Consider the following 19,333-nt stretch of genomic DNA (forward strand, 5'->3'; position numbering starts at 1 on the left):
TACAGGCTTGGCCAATCGCTCTCCGCCCAAGCTATAACTCTCAAAAATCAGCACAGTCCAGAGCGCTAGAGGGAGAAACGGTTGGGGCCAGGGACAAGAAAGAGAGAAGAGTCTGAGCTCTGGGATGAGTCTGTTCGCAGCTCTGTCTTTCTGAGTAAAACCTCAGAAGGGAGTCTGAAGGGCGTGGCCAACAGAACTCGGGCCGTAGCCCATCCCAGCCGGGCCCTGGTTTGGGAGGAGGAAGTGGGTGTGGAGACAGGGAGGGGTGTGGCTTAACAACTTACGCGACTCCTCTGGACCAATCCCAACCCGGGAGGAGAAGTTAACCCTCTACCTGGGCCCAGGTGCGTCCCGCTCGGCATCTCTCTGCTCCTCTGCGCACAGGATGGAAGGGGCCCGGGCGGCGTGGGGGGCGTCGAAGGAAGACCAAACCGGAGCCGAGTTCGAAATGGATTCCTTGGGAAACCAGGTCCCGGAGCTGGAGCAGCCGCAGGATCCCGCGGAGGAAAGACGCCCTGAGAGTCCTGAGAACAGCTTGAGTCTGGCCCCCGCCAAAGAGGCGGCGGGCGCGGGCCAGGACCTGTCGGGCGGGAAGATGCTGCCTTCGCCTCGCCCCGCGCCCCTGCGAGTGCTGCCACCCAGCCTGGGCTATGGCGCCTTCCGCCGCCAGGCGTCGACCGGCCCGGAGCCGCCGTCTCCGGACCCCGCCGCGGCCGAGCAGCCCCGGGACGGCGAGACGCCGGAGACCGAGCTGATACCCAAGGCAGCGCCGGGTGAGCCAGCTCCGGGCGCCTGGACCCCGGTGGAACTGCAGGTAGACGTGCGCGTGAAGTCTGTGGGCACGGCCGGCGGCAGCCGCGCGCCCTCGCCGGCGCCCTCCACGCACTTCCTCACCGTCCCAGTGCCCGAGTCCCCGGGCTTCTCCCGCCACGCCTCCCCCGCGCACACCCTCCTGCGGCGGACCCCGTCCCCGGGAGGCACGTGGGGCCGCGGCACGCCGCCGGCCGCCGCCGGGACTGAGCGCGGCCTCGACGTCGAGGGCTGCGCCAGTCCCGCGGAGGGGCGCGCAGAGTCCTCGGGCTCCCCTATGTGCCGCTGCCGCTGCCGGGAGGACTCCGTGCTCCTGCCCCACGCCGAGCTGGACGGAGACAAGAAGATGTCCGGGATCATAAAGCGCGTAGGTAAGCGCGCGGGCGCCGGGAGCAGCGCTGCCCGGTAGGGGTTGAGCCACTGGGGCGGAGGAACCCCAACCCGGTCCCTCTGGCTTAGAGCCAATAACTTTAAGGTCTACGTAATTATCATTCAAATTGTTGGTAGTAAAAAAATAAAGCCACTATTCTCCCTCCCTGACCCTCTAAGAACTTAAGCGTTCCATCTTAGTGTGCGCAGCATCTTTGAGAAGTAGGGGTGGAAGGATTCCAGGCGCGAGGAAGGCTTTCAGGATCACGTGACGGTGGTGGCGACCGGGTAGAACAGCCTACTCCTGGCTCTGGCTGGCCGACCTCTCTAGGCCCAGGATTCCTCTTTCCCTCCCATATATCAGGGATCACCTGGCCCCTAACACTCATCCATTCAGCAGCTACTGCGGGGGGGACAACAGGCCAGACGGGGCGGGGTGGGGGTGGGGCGTGCCCCGCGGCGTGGGGATTTGCAGGGAAGAAGAAAGATCCTAAATATAAAAATCCTGGACACAGAAGCAGAAGGGAGTGGTTGGTGAACTTGAGGGCATGGGAAAGCTTCCTTCAGCTAAGTCTTGAAAGCTTAAGGAGTTGCGGGTGGTAGCCTCCTCCTAGGTAGAAAGCCAACGGGAACAGGGACCCTATGGAGCTAGACACAGACACATTGCTAAAAGCTTGGCCAGCCGAGAGGAAGGACGGTTCAGCTGGACAGGCTGCAAATCCCGAGGGGCTCTATGCCAGAGGTGAGTAGGTTGTTCTTGGACAGTAGAGTTCAACGACTCTGATCACTCAGGAACTTGTGCAGAGTTGGGTGGGAGCACACTTTGTGCATGAGAAGTGTAGTCGATTTCTGGAGCTGCTGTAACAAACTGGCACAAACTTAGAGGCTTAAAATGGCACTAATTTATTATCTTGCAGTTCTGTAAGTCTGAAATCTGATGTAGGCTCAGTGGTCTAAAGTCCAGTTATCAACCCCCGTGATCCATTCTGGGGGCTTCAGGAGATGGTTGTTTCCTTGCCTTTTCTGGTTTCTAAGGGTGATCGAGTTCCTTCGCTCATGGTCCTCTGTATATTCAAAACCAATGTCTGCTTGAAGCCTCCCACTGCCATCTTTGACTCTCCTGTCCTTCTGTCTCCCTCTTCCATTTATAAGGACCCTTGTGATTACATTGGACCCACCCAGAAATCCATCTCAAGGTCAGCAGATAGGAAACCGTAATCCCCATGTACCTGTAACCTAACATATTCCCAGATCCCAGGGGTTAAGATGTGGACGTCTTTGCTGCTGTGCTGTGTGTGCTCAACTGTGTCTGACTTGTTGTCACCCCATGAACTGCAGCCCGCCAGACGCCTCTGTCCATGGAATTTTCCAGGCAAGAATACTGGAGTGCGTTGCCATTCCTCCTCCAGAGGATCTTCCCGACCCAGGGGTCAAAGCTGCATCTTCTGCATTGGCAGGTGGATTCTTTACCAGCATCTTTAAGGGGACGTTATTCTGTCTACCATAATGAGTCTATAGCTTTTTATGAGATTAATAATATAAGTTGCTCAGTCATGTCCGACTCTTTATGACCCGATGGACTGTAGCCTTCCAGGCTCCTCTGTCCATGGAATTTTCCAGGCAAGAACCCTGGAGTGGGTTGCCATTCCCTTCTCCATGGGATCTTCCCGACCCAGGGATTGAACCAGGGTCTTCTGTGTTGCAGGCAGATTCTTTACCATCTGAAGGGTGGGGTAACAAGGAAATGACTAAAAAGTGAGCTCTGACAACACTGTGGAGGAAGGTTGGGACAGGCATGAGGTTGAAGGAAGACAGACCTTAGGAGGTGATAGCAGTTGTTCAACCAGAGACGATGAAGGCCTGATCTGTGGCAGGGGTGGGAGGGAGGGCCCAAGAGGTAGGATTAGTGAGCGAGGCCACTGTGCCCATGAAGATGCGCGAACAGGAGGAGTGGGGATACCCCCCAAGTTGCTGATCTGAGTAGCGGAGTGATGGATTCATTGGGTTATCCTTCCAGAGTGGAGAATGGGGAAAGAGGTGGGGAAGAAATAAGCAGGTGCATTTGGGAGTTCCAGGTAGTGATGTCATTTAAAGGAAGAAGAGTCAGACGTCCCTGGGAGTCCAGTGGTTAAGACTCCAAGCCCGACTACAGGGGTCTCAGGTTCGATCCCTGACCTGGGAACTAAGATCCTGCATGCCATGCATCACCAAAAAACAAAAGGAAGAGGAGCCGGTCACAGACTGGGAAAGAAAAGTATAGGTGGTAGGGAGAGAATCAGGATACAAAGAAGCCGCAAAAGGAGAAAGTTTGAGGAAGATGTGGTCAGCAGCGTCCTGGGGAGAGGCAGACTCAGGGAGTGCTGCCACGTGGGAACAGAGCTCTGGGCATGAGGCAAGGAACCTGGGGGCGTGGGGACGAATTTTGAGGGTATAGGGGGAAGACAGCTAACAGAAAATACTGCAGGGTGCACACAGACACTGGTGCTTTGGGCTTGCTCTCTGGGAAGTGTGGGATCAAAGAACTGTAAGGTCCCCAGCACCTGCCTGAGGCTTGGTCTGAGGGAGGCTGCCTGGATGAGGAACTCTGCGTGTGGTTTCTGCCTGCTATGGCCTTTACCACGAGGGATCAAGCTAGTGACCTTAACAAGAGGGCACTCGAGGGTACAGGCTGGGGGACTTGCCCAGACCCCCAGCACAGTAATGCTGCCACCCCGCTGTTTCATGTCCCCTCCTTATGAACCTGAGAGGGTGGAAGCCACTGTGGAGAGATTTAGGGGACATCACTGCTTTGTCTCTTCACTGCTTTGGGGGGAAAATGTCCCAGAGGCGCTGGCCCCATGTAAACTGAAAAATCGAAGACTCAGGGAGGGACTTGCCTGGTGGTCCAGTGGCTAAGACTCCGAGCTCCCAATGCAGGGAGCCTGGGTTCAATCCCTGGGATCCCACATGCTGCAACTAAGACCTGGAACAGTCAAATTAATAAATATTAAAAAAAAAAAAAACACAGACTCAGGGAATGTTCTCTATGGCAGCATGCAGACCAGAAGTCACTTTTTGCAGACAGCCTAAAACTGGGGGGACAGCTGGATCCTCAGATGGAGAATATGCCCCCTTAGGTGCTGGTTTAGAGTCACCTCATCTGGTCCCAAGGCTGGTAGGTGTCTCTATTCTGTGCTCCACGGGCTCTTGTGCTGCCCAGCTTAGCATCCCTCTTGTGAGTGTCCTCAGGGTTCCCGAGCCCTGCGGGGCATGGCTGGTGACAGCCTACATTTCACCAAATCTCTGACACCTGGCAGTGCTCTGCGAATCAATACTCAATGAATGGCACTAACTTCAGAGTGTGAGCATGTGCCAGGAACGCTTCCTCCCCAGCCCTGTCGGGGCAGGAGAGCCGCAGCTGGATCTCAGTGGTTGTCTAACCCGCTGGTGCTGGTGGCATTGTGCTCAGCACGTCAGGGGTAGAGGATAGGAGGAAACAGAGCCCTGCCCCTGCCCTCTGGCAGTCCTTACTCTGGAGAAAACAAAAGGGCCTGGCAATCTGCAATGGCATGGCGGGGGGAGGTGGGGGACATTCAGAGGAAGAATGTTCTCAGTGTCTGGAGGAAGTGGAGCCGAGAGAGTGGTGTCCAGCATGCTTGAGCTCAGCCAGAGGGACAGAGGCCACCAGCCAAAGTAGACTGACCTGCAGGTCTCTCAGTGGCAGGAGCCCTCTGAGTCCTCTGGCAAGCTTTGTATTTGGAAGTGTGTATTTTAGTTTTTATGATGCCCCTCAGCTGCCCCAGGTGAATAAACTGTGAGTCCCCCCAAACTGGCTCTACCCCAGCTGTGGGATTTGGCTACAGGAGGAAGCAGGTAGTGTTTCAGTTGTGGGTTGGGAAAGGTAGTCAAAATATAGAGAATGACAATGGATGAGCTGTGATGAATAGCAGTACAGGGTGAGACATCAGAGATGTCAATACCAGATACAAAAAGGGAATCAGACGGTGGGTATATACAATGTACGTAGCTTCTTTTTTTTTTTAATGGAATTGGTCTTTTCAAAATAATGAAATATTTGCCACAGACTTACTTCTGCTGTTCTAGACTCTGGGAAATATGACTGATTTCTTAATACCCTCACACCGATTATGTGACATTCCTGACCCACATCCCCAAGATCTGGGTAGGTCCAGGGCCCCCTGCAGCAAGATGTTTTTGCTCTGATTGATTTCACACCGGAGTTGTGGCCGAGGTCCCATCCTGAGTGCTCAGTGACTTCAGATGCGCGTGTCTTTCTGGGTGGAAAGCTGCTTATAACTATCGATGTCTGTGAGCAAGCACTGACTATGTTTTATTCTCCAAGTGTTCCCCTCTGGTCTCCCCAGTTAGTCTGTCTACAGGGTAGGATGTGACCTCTGAACACGTTCTATCTTTGAGTCCTTCCTCCCTCCTGGAGTGTCCCCTGTCTTCCTTTCCCCTCCACAGCCTCATTCCAGCCATCTGGTCCCCTGGTCCCTGAGCGGCTGACTGCTCACATTTGTCTAGTGCTCTGCAGCCTGCAAAGCACTCTTTGCCTGATGCTTCATCAGTGGTCTCCAGTGACCTGGAGCGAGACAGCAGAGGCAGGTGTGAGTCCAACATTAAAATGGGACAACACCAAGAACACTTGAGGGGCCCTTGGAGTCAGGACTTGAACTTGAATTGGAGGGTCTGTTGAACTTTGAATCTAGCCCTGGGCCCTCTCTCCTGTGGAATTTTATCTCCTGGCATCTTTGCCTGTCCCATTAGCAACCTGAGCGCAGGCACCTTGCCCGCTCCTCTGTGTTGTTGGTGCCTTGCCTCTAGTGCACATCAGGTGCTCTGTTAATGGCTGTTAGCCACTTAACTCTCTCACTTGAAAAGAATCTCGTGTCTCCTAGTTATTTAAGAAGTGGAATATCTTCTAGCAGTTTTCTCCCAAATATGAAGTTTGGACCTAAATTGAATGGTGTTATGGGCCAAGGGGGTGGGTGCTGAGGTGGGTGTGATGCTCTTGTAGGATTCAGCATGGTCCTGAATTGTGATGACACCCTAACCTGTGTCTCCTGGTTGTCCCCTCCCCTCCTCCCAGGGCTGCCCATGTACATGAGGTCCCTGCGCTGGGCCCTGGCAGTCATGGCCGTGCTCCTGGCGGTGTTGGCGGTGGCTGTTGTGGCCTTGGCCTCAAAAACAGGTGTGGAACTTCTTCCCCACCCTCACCCCTCTCCTCCCCATCCCCTTTCCTCCCTTTCCTCCCCTGCTCCACCAGCAGGGTGTCTAGTCCTTCCAGCTTCTTTGTGAAATTAGTAAAAGACATCCCTAGCAATCCAGTGGTTAGGATTTAGCCTTCCAACGCAGGGAGTACAGGTTCAGTCCCTGGTTGGGTGGCTAAGCTCCCACCGCGACCAAAAACCCCAAACATGAAACAGAAGTAATATTGTAACAAATACAATAAAGACTTTTAAAAATGGGCCAAATCCAAAAAATCTTTTGAGGAAAAAAAAGAAAAAGACACCCCCCTGGGCAGATGCACAAAGATAGGGGGCTCAGTGAGCAAAGGTAAGGGATTAGAGCCCGTTCCGGATGGATGATGGATGAAGCTTGTGCTTAAGCCTTCCCGGGACCTGCCCCGCCCCGCCCCGCCCCACCCCACCCCACCCCGCCCCACCGCCCCCGCTCCTGCCCCAACCGGTGCTCGCCCCGCCCCCCCCCGTGCTCGCCCCGCCCCCCCCACCCCCGTGCTCGCCCCGCCCCCCCGTGCTCGTTTCCCTCTCCCCTTCCAGGCTCGCCAGCTCCATGTCTCCGCACCTGCCCCCTGATATTTGAACATCCATACCAACCCTGAGCTCTGTACAGTTTACCCTGTGCTCACCTCCGGTCTCCCTCTGTGCTGCAGGGATCAGATGCCGACCATGCCCCCAGGGCTGGATGTGGTCCGAGGGGCAGTGCTACTACCTCGCTGCCGAAGCCGAGGCCTGGGAGACCAGCCAGGCTTTCTGCTCAGCCCACCAGGCTACCCTACCCCTGCTGAGACACACTCAGGTGAGAAGTGGGTAGGTGGGCAGGGGAGGGGCATGAAAAGTACTGAAAGGAAGTATACTAATGGTTATCACTGGAGCCACAAGTGATAATTTTTCTTCTTTCCAGCTTTTTGGAATGTTCTAGGTGTTCCACAAATAGTGTGCTCTAGAAGTAGGGGGAAATGGTAGAGGAATGGTAGCCCAAGAGATCAGAATATAATGGTTCCTGCCAGACCCAGCCTGGCTGGGTCTGCAAAGTGAAGGCCAGTGAGAACTTGCTGGGTCCCTAGAGAGTGCCTGGAGCTGATGGAGGGTGGAGGGTGAACTGGGCAAGGACTTAGCAGCCCATCTCCTGAGACCCACTCAGCGCAGCAAGTGTCATCAGAAAACTGGTGAAGCAAAAGGTCCCTGCTCTCTGGCCTCACATCAGACAGGTTTGGTCCACAATGACTTTGGATGTCACCTGAACAAATGGCCTCCCGGTGACTGGGGTCCTCCAAGAGGGGAGATGGGCTGAACTATCCCAATTGCAAATGGATCTTAAATTCTTTTAAAACTTAGCACATAGGATCAATCATTTGTGACACAAGTATATATAATCAGAAAATATATCACAAAGTTTCAATAAGCTTTTTTCAAAAAGGAACTTCCAAAATGCCCTTTGCAAAAAGACCAAAGTGAAGACTTGGGTCTCAAGCAGTTAAAATCCTGAATATCATGGTTGTGGAGTTCTAGAATTGTCCCGAGTTCTGGATGAGGGCCAGAAGCTGCAGGAGGCACCGAGGCGGAGGTGGGAAAGAGCGGCTGAGGACAGGCCGGCGGCTGGCAGAGGGGCTGGGCTGGTTGGCAAAGGCTGGGCTCACGAGTTGGGAGGCACAGACTCATGGGACACGCCAAAGTGCCAGTAGCACACACAGCCCAATGATACACACAGCTCCTCTTCCTCAAGAGTTTAAGAGGAAAGGAGAAAGTTTCAGTGCTTCCCAGGTGGCACTAGTGGTAAAGAACCTGCCTGCCAGTGCAGGAGACACAAGATTCACAGGTTCGATCCCTGGGTCAGGAAGATCCCCTGGAGGAGGGCATGGCAACCCACTCCAGTATTCTTGCCTGGAGAATCCCATGGACAGGGGAGCCTGGCAGGCTACAGTCCACAGGTTTCAAAGAGACACAACTGAGGCAACTTAGCTTGCACACATGTGCCATCAATCATTAGATTCACTAGCCACTGGTTTAAGATCAGCTGGGTTTCCCAGGGGTGAGGAAGTTCAGTTCAGTTGCTCAGTCGTGTCCAACTCTTTGCGACCCCATGAACCACAGTATGCCAGGCCTCTCTGTCCATCAGCAACTCCTGGAGTCCACCCAAACCCATGTCCATTGAGTCAGTGATGCCATCCAACCATCTCATCCTCTGTCATCCCCTTCTCCTCCTTCCCTCAATCTTTCCCAGCATCAGGGTCTTTCCCAGTGAGTCAGCTCTTTGCATCAGGTGGCCAAATTATTGGAGTTTCAGCTTCAACATCAGTCCTTCCAATGAACACCCAGGACTGATCTCCTTTAGGATGGACTGGTTGGATCTCCTTGCAGTCCAAGGGACTCTCAAGAGTCTTCTCCAACACCACAGTTCAAAAGCATCAATTCTTCTGTGCTCAGCTTTCTTTATAGTCTAACTCTCACATCCATACATGACCACTGGAAAAACCATACCCTTGACTAGATGGACCTTTGTTGACAAAGTAATGTCTCTGCTTTGTAATACGCTGTCTAGGTTGGTCATAATTTTCCTTCCAAGGAGTAAGCGTCTTTTAATTTCATGGCTGCAATTACCATCTGCAGTGATTTTGGAGCCCAGAAAAATAGTCAGCCACTGTTTCCCCATCTATTTGCCATGAAGTGATGGGACTGGATGCCATGATCTTAGTTTCCTGAATGGGGAAGGAAGAAGATTCTTGAAATGTACACATCGACTGTAAGCCACATCTTGAGTGCAGAAAGATGAAAACACAAATAGATATCATAGGATTCAGCTTAAAACATTTAAACATTAAAACATTTAAATATTAACACAAATGTTTGAAGGCAAAAAGTAGAATGGTGGTTGCCGGGGGAGGGGGAAATCAGAGTTGCTTCATGGGTGCAAGGTTTCAGTTGCGGAAGATGAAAAAGTTCTGGAGATGAAGGGGGGCGGTGATGGTCATAAAGCAGTGAGTGAACCTAAAGCCTCTGAGCCACACACTTAAAAATGGTAAATTTTATATGTATATTTTACCACAGTTTTTAAAGAAGAAATGTATGAAAGCATGGTAAGTAGTTTACCTTAATTTTAAGATGTAGAGCATAAGCTTTCAGGTAATATCAGGATCACATCCCCCACCCCCACATTGGTAGCAAAACTGGAGACATACCAGCTAGAGACAGTGGAGGCCCAGCGTCAGCGCCGCCCTTACAGAGCTTTCCTTTGAGCTGTAAATTACTCTTAAGTTTCTGTACTTCGTTGCTCAGTCGTGTCCGACTCTTTGCGACCCCATGAACTGTAGCCTGCCAGGCTCCTCTGTCCATGGGGATTCTCCAGGCAACAATACTAGAGTGGGTTGCCATGCCCTCCTCCAGGGGATCTTCCCGACCCAGGAACCGAACCCAGGTCTCCTGAATGGCAGGCTGATTCTTTATCATCTGAACCACCAGGGAAGCCCCCCAAATTTCTAGAATTTACTTTTATCTCTGCTGTTGCTGCTGCTAAGTCGCTTCAGTCGTGTCCAACTCTGTGTGACCCCTTAGATAGCAGCCCACCAGGCTTCACCGTCCCTGGGATTCTCCAGGCAAGAACACTGGAGTGGGTTGCCATTTCCTTCTCCAATGCATGAAAGTGAAGTGAAAATGAAGTCACTCAGTTGTGTCCAACTCTTTGTGACCCCATGGACTGCAGCCTACCAGGCTTCTCCATCCATGGGATTTTCTAGGCAAGAGTACTGGAGTGGGTTGCCATTTCCTTCTCTTAAACTTTTATCTCTAAACAGTGCTTTTCCCACGTCACAGTTTTCGCTAACAATGGGAACAGGTTAGTGGAGTCTGAGCTGCAAGGAATGGAATGGGTGGAGCTGGGTGGGGAAGGCCCAGGGAGAGAGCCTGATGGCCTAGGGCTGACAGAGAAGGGCAGGATCACCTTGGCAAACATCAGATGAGGTCTTGTATGTTGGAATGAGACACGAAGCTTTACACTCCACCCAGCAGACTGGAGACTCCTCATTTAATGAGTGTATACTACACGCCCTTGGCTTTGTGGACATGATCTCAGGCCTCATTGCAAACATCTCCCCCACTTTAGTTCAGTTCAGTTCAGTCGCTCAGTCGTGTCTGACTCTTTGTGACCCCATGAATCGCAGCACGCCAGGCCTCCCTGACCATCACCAACTCCTGGAGTTCACTCAGACTCACGTCCATCGAGTCAGTGATGCCATGCAGCCATCTAATCCTCTGTCATCCCCTTCTCCTGCCTTCAATCTTTCCCAGCATCAGAGTCTTTTCCAATGAGTCAACTCTTCGCATGAGGTGGTCAAAGTACTGGAGTTACAGCTTTAGCATCATGCCTTCCAAAGAAAACCCAGGGCTGATCTCCTTCAGAATGGACTGGTTGGATCTCCTTGCAGTCCAAGGGACTCTCAAGAGTCTTCTCCAACACCACAGTTCAAAAGCATCAATTCTTTAGCGCTCGGCCTTCTTCACAGTCCAACTCTCACATCCATACATGACCACAGGAAAAACCATAGCCTTGACTAGACGGACCTTTGTTGGCAAAGTAATGTCTCTGCTTTTGAGTATGCTATCTAGGTTGGTCATGACTTTCCTTCCAAGGAGTAAGTGTCTTTTAATTTCATGGCTGCAGTCACCATCTGCAGTGATTTTGGAGCCCAGAAAAATAAAGTCTGACACTGTTTCCACTGTTTCTCCATCTATTTCCCATGAAGTGATGGGACCGGATGCCATGATCTTCGTTTTCTGAATGTTGAACTTTAAGCCAACTTTTTCACTCTCCACTTTCACTTTCATCAAGAGGTTTTTTAGTTCCTCTTCACTTTCTGCCATAAGGGTAGTGTTACCTGCATATCTGAGGTTATTGATATTTCTCCTGGCAATCTTAATTCCATCTTGTGCTTTTTCCAGTCCAGCGTTTCTCATGATGTACTCTGCATATAAGTTAAATAAGCAGGGTGACAATATACAGCCTTGACGAACTCCTTTTCCTATTTGGAACCAGTCTGTTGTTCCATGTCCAGTTCTAACTGTTGTTTCCTGACCTGCGTACAAATTTCTCAAGAGGCAGATCAGGTGGTCTGGTATTCCCACCTCTTTCAGAATTTCCCACAGTTTATTGTGATCCACACAGTCAAAGGCTTTGGCATAGTCAATAAAGCAGAAATAGATGTTTTTCTGGAACTCTCTTGCTTTTTCCATGATCCAGCAGATGTGGGCAATTTGATCTCTGGTTCCTCTGCCTTTTCTAAAACCAGCTTGAACATCAGGAAGTTCACGTTTCACATATTGCTGAAGCCTGGCTTGGCAAATTTGGCCTTGGAATATGGAATGAGGCAGGACAAAGACTAATAGAGTTTTGCCAAGAAAATGCACTGGTCATAACAAACACCCTCTTCCAACAACACAAGAGAAGACTCTATACATGGACATCACCAGATGGTCAACACCAAAATCAGATTGATTATATTCTTTGCAGCCAAAGATGGAGAAGCTCTATATAGTCAGCAAAAACAAGACCAGGAGCTGACTGTGGCTCAGATCATGAACTCCTTATTGCCAAATTCAGACTGAAATTGAAGAAAGTAGGGAAAACCATTAGACCATTCAGGTATGACCTAAATCAAATCCCTTATGATTATACAGTGGAAGTGAGAAATAGATTTAAGGGCCTAGATCTGATAGACAGAGTGCCTGATGAACTATGGAATGAGGTTCGTGACATTGTACAGGAGACAGGGATCAAGACCATCCCCATGGAAAAGAAACGCAAAAAAGCAAAATGGCTGTCTGGGGAGGCCTCACAAATAGCTGTGAAATTTCAGAAGAGAAGTGAAAAGCAAAGGAGAAAAGGAAAGATATAAGCATCTCAATGCAGAGTTCCAAAGAATAGCAAGAAGAGATAAGAAAACCTTCAGCGGTCAATGCAAAGAAATAGAGGAAAACAACAGAAAGGGAAAGACTAGAGATCTCTTCAAGAAAATTAGAGATACCAAGGGAACATTTCATGCAAAGATGGGCTCGATAAAGGACAAAAATGGTATGGACCTAACAGAAGCAGAAGATATTAAGAAGAGATGGCAAGAATACACAGAAGAACTGTACAAAAAAGATCTTCACGACCCAGACAATCATGATGGTGTGATCACTGACCTAGAGCCAGACATCCTGGAATGTGAAGTCAAGTGGGCCTTAGAAAGCATCACTATGAACAAAGCTAGTGGAAGTGATGGAATTCCAGTTGAGCTATTTCAAATCCTGAAAGAAAATGCTATGAAAGTGCTGCACTCGATATGCCAGCAAATTTGGAAAACTCAGCAGTGGCCACAGGACTGGAAAAGGTCAGTTTTCATTCCAGTCCCAAAGAAAGGCGAAGCCAAAGAATGGTCAAACTACCACACAATTGCACTCATCCCCCACTTTACAGAGGATAATACTGAAGCTCTGAAAAGTCAGGGAACTTGCCTAAGGTCACGTAACTTGCAAGTCACAGAACCAGAATTTGAGTAAGGGGTGGCCAGGCCCCATAGCGCTGCTCTGCAGTGATAGCTTCCTTCTCAGCACTGGAAGAAGCTCTAAGATCTGGTGATTAGGCAGTGACTGTTCCCAGGAGGCCGGGGCTGGGCAGCAGGAGGCCGGTCTGCTGCAGCCACAGTTGCAAGATGCTCAGGGCTGGCCTGCCCTCTGCCTCAAAGCCAGCCCAGTTTCCTTCTCATCCCCTCCAAAGCTCCCTCCAGCCCTGCCCCTGGGCCCCAGCCTGTGGAGTCCAGCCAGAGAGCAAATAAAATGCCCAGGCATGGCTGTGTGCCTTGTGCAGTCTGGTCTTCTGGTCTTTGGGGTTTCAAAAGGGGTAAGGCTGTCACCCCTCAGTCTGGAAGTTCTTTTAGGTTCTTCTCCCAGCTGATGTTCCTGAAAGGGGTGGTGGGGATGGGTCTGCACCAACAGCTCTGGGTGCAGGGCTGGCCTCACAGCTTGCGTGTTACCTGTGGCCCTTGCTGGTTATTGGCAGGGACATGTGGGTTGGGGGGTGCATTTTGTTGGGCTGGTCTGCTGTGTGCTGGGCTCTCACGGTCAGTGACCAATAGGGCAGGCCCCCAGTCCTCACCAAGTTCACCGATACAGAAAACTGACAAGGTCAGTGTCTCATATCACGCTCCAAACTATGAAGGTTGTAGTGATCCAGGGGAGGGGTTCCGTGGTGTCCCTAGTCACCTTTAAACTGAGACCCGAAGGACAAATAGTGTCATCAAGGGGGCAGGCATCATTCTGTGCTTCCTTTCTGTGGGTTTTATTTTTTGGGGCCACACTGCACAGCCTGTTGGATCTTAGTTCCCCTACCAGGGCTTGAACCTGCACCCTCTGCAGTGAAAGTCCAGAGTTTTAACCATAGGTCCTCCAGGGAAGTCCCCGTGCTTGCTTCCTAGTCCCCAGGGTCAAACATAGAACTTTTGTCTCTGTCATCCTGAACACTGGTAGAGAGGAACTAAGTCTATGTCAGACGTATGCCAGGCCACTTCCTGTCATCACTAATGTGCGTGCTGCCATGTGTGAGCGCCATGGGCTTGCTGGCATGGTTTGCTTTTTTCCACTTGGCATGATTTCATATTTACATTTTTCTTGCCTAACTGTGTCTTTGGTGTGCCTGTCATCTTTAAGAGCACTGTAATTTTCCATCATGTTGATATCCCATAATTTGCCTAGTTATTTCCTGACTGCTGAGCATTTGGGTGGTTTCCATTTTATCTTTATAAATAGCAGCAGGAAATTTTGAGAACGTTCATTTTCTCTTTCTGTTCTTGGATTTCTTCCCTAAAGTGGAATTACCCATCTGAGCAATAGGAACCATGATACCGCTCTTGTGACATAGCACAACTTATGTTCTGGAAAGACTGGGCTGGTATGGACAGCTGCCCCGCCCTTCCACCTTCCAGTTCCCTACACCAGGGCTTAGGATATGGAAACATCTTTTTTCGAGTTGAAGATTTTTTTTAAATTGGAGGATTATTGCTTTACAATGTTGTGTTGGTTTCTGCCATACTACAACGTGAGTCAGCCATAAATATACATATATCCCCTCCCTCTTGAGCCTCTTTCCCACTCTCCCCCTGTCAACATTTTTAAACACGGGTTTTTTTTGCTTTAATTCATTGCTAAAAACATGGCATTGAGGACAAGTATTTAAAAGAAAAAAGCATCTCCAACAGCTCCCTGCACATCCTTGTTTTGGTTTTGTTGTTCCTCATGTGTCTGTGTCCAGGGGTGTACACATTTTTTTCCATTCTTATAATCAGGCCACAACTTTAATTCAGCTTTTTCATGGACTCTAACCCCTCACATACTATAACTTTTCCCCATGTTGCCCCATGGATTTCATACTCACCCTTATTTTTAATGGTCTTTCTTTAAAACATCTTTTATTATTACTATTATTGATTTTGGCTGCACTGGGTCTTCATTGCGGAACAGAAGCTCTGGAGCGTGAGGGCTCTGTAGTTGCGGTTCTCAAGACTTAGTTGCTCCTTGGCATGTGAGATCTTAGTTCCCCAACCAGGGATTGAACCCTTGTCCCCCCGCATTGGAAGGTTCTTACGCACTTCACCCCAGTGAAGTCCCCTTTAGTGGTCTTAACAATACTTCCCCAGTGGATGTAATGTAGTTTATTATTCTTGCTGGCAACTGTGGTGGTGACCATCTGTTCCCTGACCACCTCTGCAGCCTCCCGCCCAGTGAGGCTGCTTGCTGTCTGTCACCTGGATTTCTCCGTAGGCTCCCAGCTTTCCCCATGCCTTTCACCATCTTCTCAGAGCTTCCTCGTTTCTCTGTCTGCTCAGTACCCATCATGCATTGCTTGTGGGGATGGAGGATCACATCCGTTACCCCCTTGAAGGCTGAGAGGGGATCGCCCCATTTCTGGTCCCCAGCCCTGAGCACAGTGCCTGTCAACCAGCAAGCATCCAAGACAGCTTCCCACTTCCTGGCGTTTGGGGAGAAATGAGTCACGTCTCTGGCTTGGGGAGCTGGGAACTTGTGGAAGCCGGGGTGGGGGGATCGGACGGGGATGGAAGCCCAGGTGAGCCGTCCCAGTGACGTGAGAAGAATGACTCACTGCTTTCCTCCCTCAGGATTTCCTGAGCAGACACCCGGTCACCAAGTACTCCTGGGTGGGAGCCCGACGAGGCCCCCAGGGCTGGCACTGGATCGACGGGACCCCCCTGCCACCCCAGCTGTGAGTGACCGTGGCTGGCCCCTCTGTCCCGTTTGCTAGTACTGGCCCCCCTGTGTGACCAGTGTGACATCACAGCAGCACCAGAAGGACCCTGAAGCCTTCCCCTTCACCTGTCCCCAAGTTGAGTCCTCTCCCACCCCCCTCCCCTTCTCCATCCCCCTCCTAGGATGGGTATTTCAGTTTCACTTGGTCCCCATCATGCCATCCCTTGTTTGGGTCCCCCACGCATTTGCCCAAGAAGGACTGTCACCCTCTTCTCTGGATAAGGGGTGTGCCTCTCAGAGAGGTTTGGTGGTTTGCCCAGGGCCACCCAGCTGACACCTGGGGCGGGGGGGAGGGGGTGCAGCCTCCTGGCTCCTGCCCCAGGGCTTTCCCCGACCCCGGGCTCCAGGCGGCGATCCCAGCAGTACACAGGCAGCGGCCGCACAGGCCAGGAGGGCCCGTCCTCCTGAAGGCCTCTCTGTGCTCTCACCCTTCCCCAGGCTCCCAGAGGAAGACCAGGACCAGCCAGATCTCGAGTGCGGGTGCCTGGAGGGAGGCAAGCTGGTGGCTTCGGACTGTGCCTCCCCCAGACCCTGGGTCTGTGCCAAGGGCACCAAGTGACTTAGGTTTCTGCCAGCCCTGAGTCTGCTGGGGGATTGTGGCTCCCCGGGGAGGCCAGGTTGAGAGCTGGGGCAGCCTCCTCCCTGGACCGGGGTGCCCAGGTCTCCCCGCTTGGTGCTTAACAGTCCTGCCTCAGCAAACCAGGGAGCATGTCCTGGGACAGGAAGATGGGGTCCACGGGAGAGGAGAGCCACCGTGGCCCCGAAGCTGAGCCCCCCACTGGATCTCCAGCTGCTGAAGTGCATTTGTGACCTTGTGTGTGTGTGTGTGTGTTTAAAGCATTCTAAGCCTGTTTCTCCCTCGTTAAACTGGCCATTCCCCATTCTCACATACCTGCTGCCTCACAGGTGCATGCCCTTTCCGAGAGGAACAGAGAGGACTCACAGGTGATCCCAGCCTGGGTTCTTGAGCCCACAGAGGGAGGCTCCTATTTCATGCCTGGGATTTGGCAGCAATGACGTCATTGCTATAAGGACCCTTTCCAGGTGGTCAGACGCACCCACACACCCACAGCATGTGGAGGACGGGGCAGGAGAAAGGGCCGCCTCGGAGGAGAGAGGAAGCAGGTCCCATCCCTGCTCTGGGAGCAGGCAGAGAGTAAGGTTCTTTGTGCAGACCAGCATCGGTGGGTTGCTGGTGGGGCGTCCGCCCAGCTGATGCCAGAGGCTGAGGATGTGGCGAGGACAGAGCCATCCAGGCAAGGGGAACCAAGGGAGCACCCCCTCTTGGTTGATGAAGCTGCTGCAAAGCTTGGGGTCTGAGTGAGAAAAAGCAATCAGAAATGTGGGGAGGTGCGAGGCAGCCCTGCCTCTCACAGTTGTGGGGACACAGCCTGGAGATGCTCCCCAGTTGAGGTTCAGTGAGGGTCTTCGGGTTGAAGGGCATGGCAGCAAAGTGGGGGGAAGGGAGAGTGTGTGCACGCGCATGCACACAGGCTCATTCAGTTGTGTCCGGCTCTCTGAGGCCCCATGGACTATAGCCCACCAGGCTCCTCTGTCCATGGGATTCTCCAGGCAAGAACACTGGGGTGAGGGGTGCCATTTCCTCCTCCAGGGGGATCTTCCCAACCCAGAGGTTGAACCCACATCTCTTGCACCTCCTGCCTTGGTAGGCAGATTCTATACCACGAGCACCACCTGGGAGGCCCTTCCAGGCTGGAGAGGCTCCTCCAAAGGAAAGAGACTGCCTGCCCTGCTTATGGTGCCGATCAGGTGCAAACCAGCCTTCCTCTAAGGCAGGCCCGGTGCCCGCACTCCTCAGGGAAAGCTCTACTGGTCGAGTTTAACTGTACAGAGTGTGTGGCTGCCTGGGAGAAAGGGGTGGAGAGCCATGAGAACACACATGATGATCAGTAAAAATCTTAGAAACACGCTGGTGTTTCTCATGACTTCCTTCCAACTACAAATTAGTCCAGAGCTTGATGACGTGTCCTAGTTTAACTATCATCAGAGCCCTTCTTGGCAAACATTCTGGCGTTGTCAGGCTGGTTTCATGTCAGTTTCTGGGTCACCACCGGCTTGGGGCCCTCTGGGCTCAGTGCCACTTAGGATCACCTGCGGTGCTTAAAGTACCCAGGTGCCCAGGGTGGGTGGTGTGGTGCTGCGGTGTAGAAACCTGAGAGTTTCTCAGCTTCAGTGGGTAAGTTGCTGCTGCTAAGTCGCTTCAGTCATGTCTGACTGTGCGACCCCGTAGACGGCAGCCCACCCGGCTCTGCCATCCCTGGGATTCTCCAGGCAAGAACACTGGAGTCGGTTGCCATTTCCTTCTCCATTGTGTGAAAGTGAAAAGTGAAAAGTGAAAGTGAAGTCGCTCAGTCGTGACCCCATGGACTGCAGCCCACCAGGCTCCTCCATCCATGGGGTTTTCCAGGCAAGAGTACTGGAATGGGGTGCCATTGCCTTCTCCGTCAGTGGGTAAGGAAGGTGAGTAAACGAGTGAAGTTTGACCTACCAAAGTAGGAAGCTCCTAGTTACTGTCCAAAGTTGGCAAACCAAGGAATAGCAGTGTACACTTATTATTTAGAATTATGGAGAAAGTACTAGAAGAAATGGGCTTCCCTGGTGGCTCAGCTGGTAAAGAATCTGCCTGCAATGCGGGACCTGGGTTCAGTCCTAGGGTTGGGAAAATCCCCTGGAGAAGGGAAAGGCTACCCACTCCAGTATTCTGGCCTGGAGAATTCCATGGACTATACAGTCCATGGGGTCACAGTCAGAGAGGACTGAGTGACTTTCACTTCACTAGATGAAATGGCAAAAATCATTTCAGATGGTCACCTTAAAACTATTTGATGGTGACAGTACTTGTCTTGAGGCAAGGCAGTATTAACTGGACAGAGGTACCAGTGAGTATTTGAGGATGCTGGAATGGTCTGGATCTTGATCTGGGTGAGGTTAGGTGGATACACGTGTAAAAATTCATCAAGCTGTACACTTAAGGTTAAAAAGCTTAAATGTCTAAGGAACAGGAGTGAGATTACAAGGGGACTGATGTTTGTTCTTTTTTTAAAACATACATCCTTTAGTACTATTAAAACCATATTCAGTTCAAAAAAAAAAAATACTGTGTTTGGGACTTCCCTGTAAGTCTAGGAGTTAAGACTCCCAGCTTCCCCTTCGAGGGGTCAGGTTCGATCTCTGGTTAGAGAACTAAGATCCCTCCTGCTGTACCATGCAGCCAAGAAATAAAATAATTAAAAAAACTGTATTTGTGTACTACTTCGATAAAAAGAGAAAGTGAAATGCTTTAAAGGTCCTAAAGAGACTGATGTGCAGCCTGGCTTGAGAACTACTCATTTTAGAAAGGGTTCCTGTGACTGGAATGCCTTTTCTTACAACCTGTAATTATCTCTTACATCAAGATACGTTTTCACAACTTTCAGCCTCACCTCACCTTCAGAGAGTGTGTTTCCCTTTCTACTAAATGGAAGCTGGAAAAGTTACACAGCAGGTTGGTCTGCATGGAATTCCTCTTGAGTAGTTTCTCTAGGCTCTTTTCCCACCAGGCACTGCCAACTGCTATTGTTTGAAAACCACACTAGTAACGCTGCCACCGGCACCCACTT

General features: G+C 51.4%; 1 protein-coding gene and 1 long non-coding RNA gene across 5 annotated transcripts; one reads left to right on the forward strand and one right to left on the reverse strand.

The window, feature by feature from the left end:
• Window positions 1-289: 289 nt before the first annotated feature.
• KLRG2 (killer cell lectin like receptor G2) lies at window positions 290-18,973 on the forward strand. 4 transcript variants are annotated; one of them, XM_086395309.1, is made up of 5 exons: window positions 292-1,181; window positions 6,269-6,370; window positions 7,073-7,218; window positions 15,566-15,669; window positions 16,152-18,973. In XM_086395309.1, the coding sequence occupies exons 1-5, from the start codon at window positions 386-388 to the stop codon at window positions 16,270-16,272; spliced, it is 1,269 nt and encodes a 422-aa protein (XP_086251435.1). In that variant the 5' UTR covers window positions 292-385; the 3' UTR covers window positions 16,273-18,973. The 4 variants fall into 4 exon arrangements, with proteins under 4 accessions (XP_086251434.1, XP_086251436.1, XP_086251435.1 ...); XM_086395311.1 differs by lacking the exon at window positions 292-1,181 and adding an exon at window positions 2,313-2,636; XM_086395308.1 differs by lacking the exons at window positions 15,566-15,669; window positions 16,152-18,973 and adding an exon at window positions 11,702-13,244 and having other exon boundaries at window positions 290-1,181.
• Window positions 8,378-10,048, reverse strand: LOC147373709 (uncharacterized). The gene is made up of 2 exons (XR_015162009.1): window positions 9,599-10,048; window positions 8,378-9,118 (listed from the first exon to the last, which is right to left on the reverse strand). It is a non-coding gene; the product is annotated as an uncharacterized LOC147373709 (long non-coding RNA).
• Window positions 18,974-19,333: the final 360 nt, after the last annotated feature.

This window comes from Bos grunniens, chromosome 4 (assembly GCF_055505025.1).
Source record: "Bos grunniens cultivar Pamir isolate PY7600 chromosome 4, Bosgru_T2T1.0, whole genome shotgun sequence".
NCBI lineage: Eukaryota > Metazoa > Chordata > Mammalia > Artiodactyla > Bovidae > Bos > Bos grunniens.

Bases quoted from the DNA above. Each gene is read 5' to 3' on its own strand.
- KLRG2 (XM_086395308.1), top strand. From the start codon at position 386: ATGGAAGGGGCCCGGGCGGCGTGGGGGGCGTCGAAGGAAGACCAAACC. The intron at 6,371-7,072 runs GTGTGGAACTTC...TCTGTGCTGCAG, and splicing joins GGCCTTGGCCTCAAAAACAG to GGATCAGATGCCGACCATGC. The intron at 7,219-11,701 runs GTGAGAAGTGGG...TTCTAAAACCAG, and splicing joins CCCTGCTGAGACACACTCAG to CTTGAACATCAGGAAGTTCA.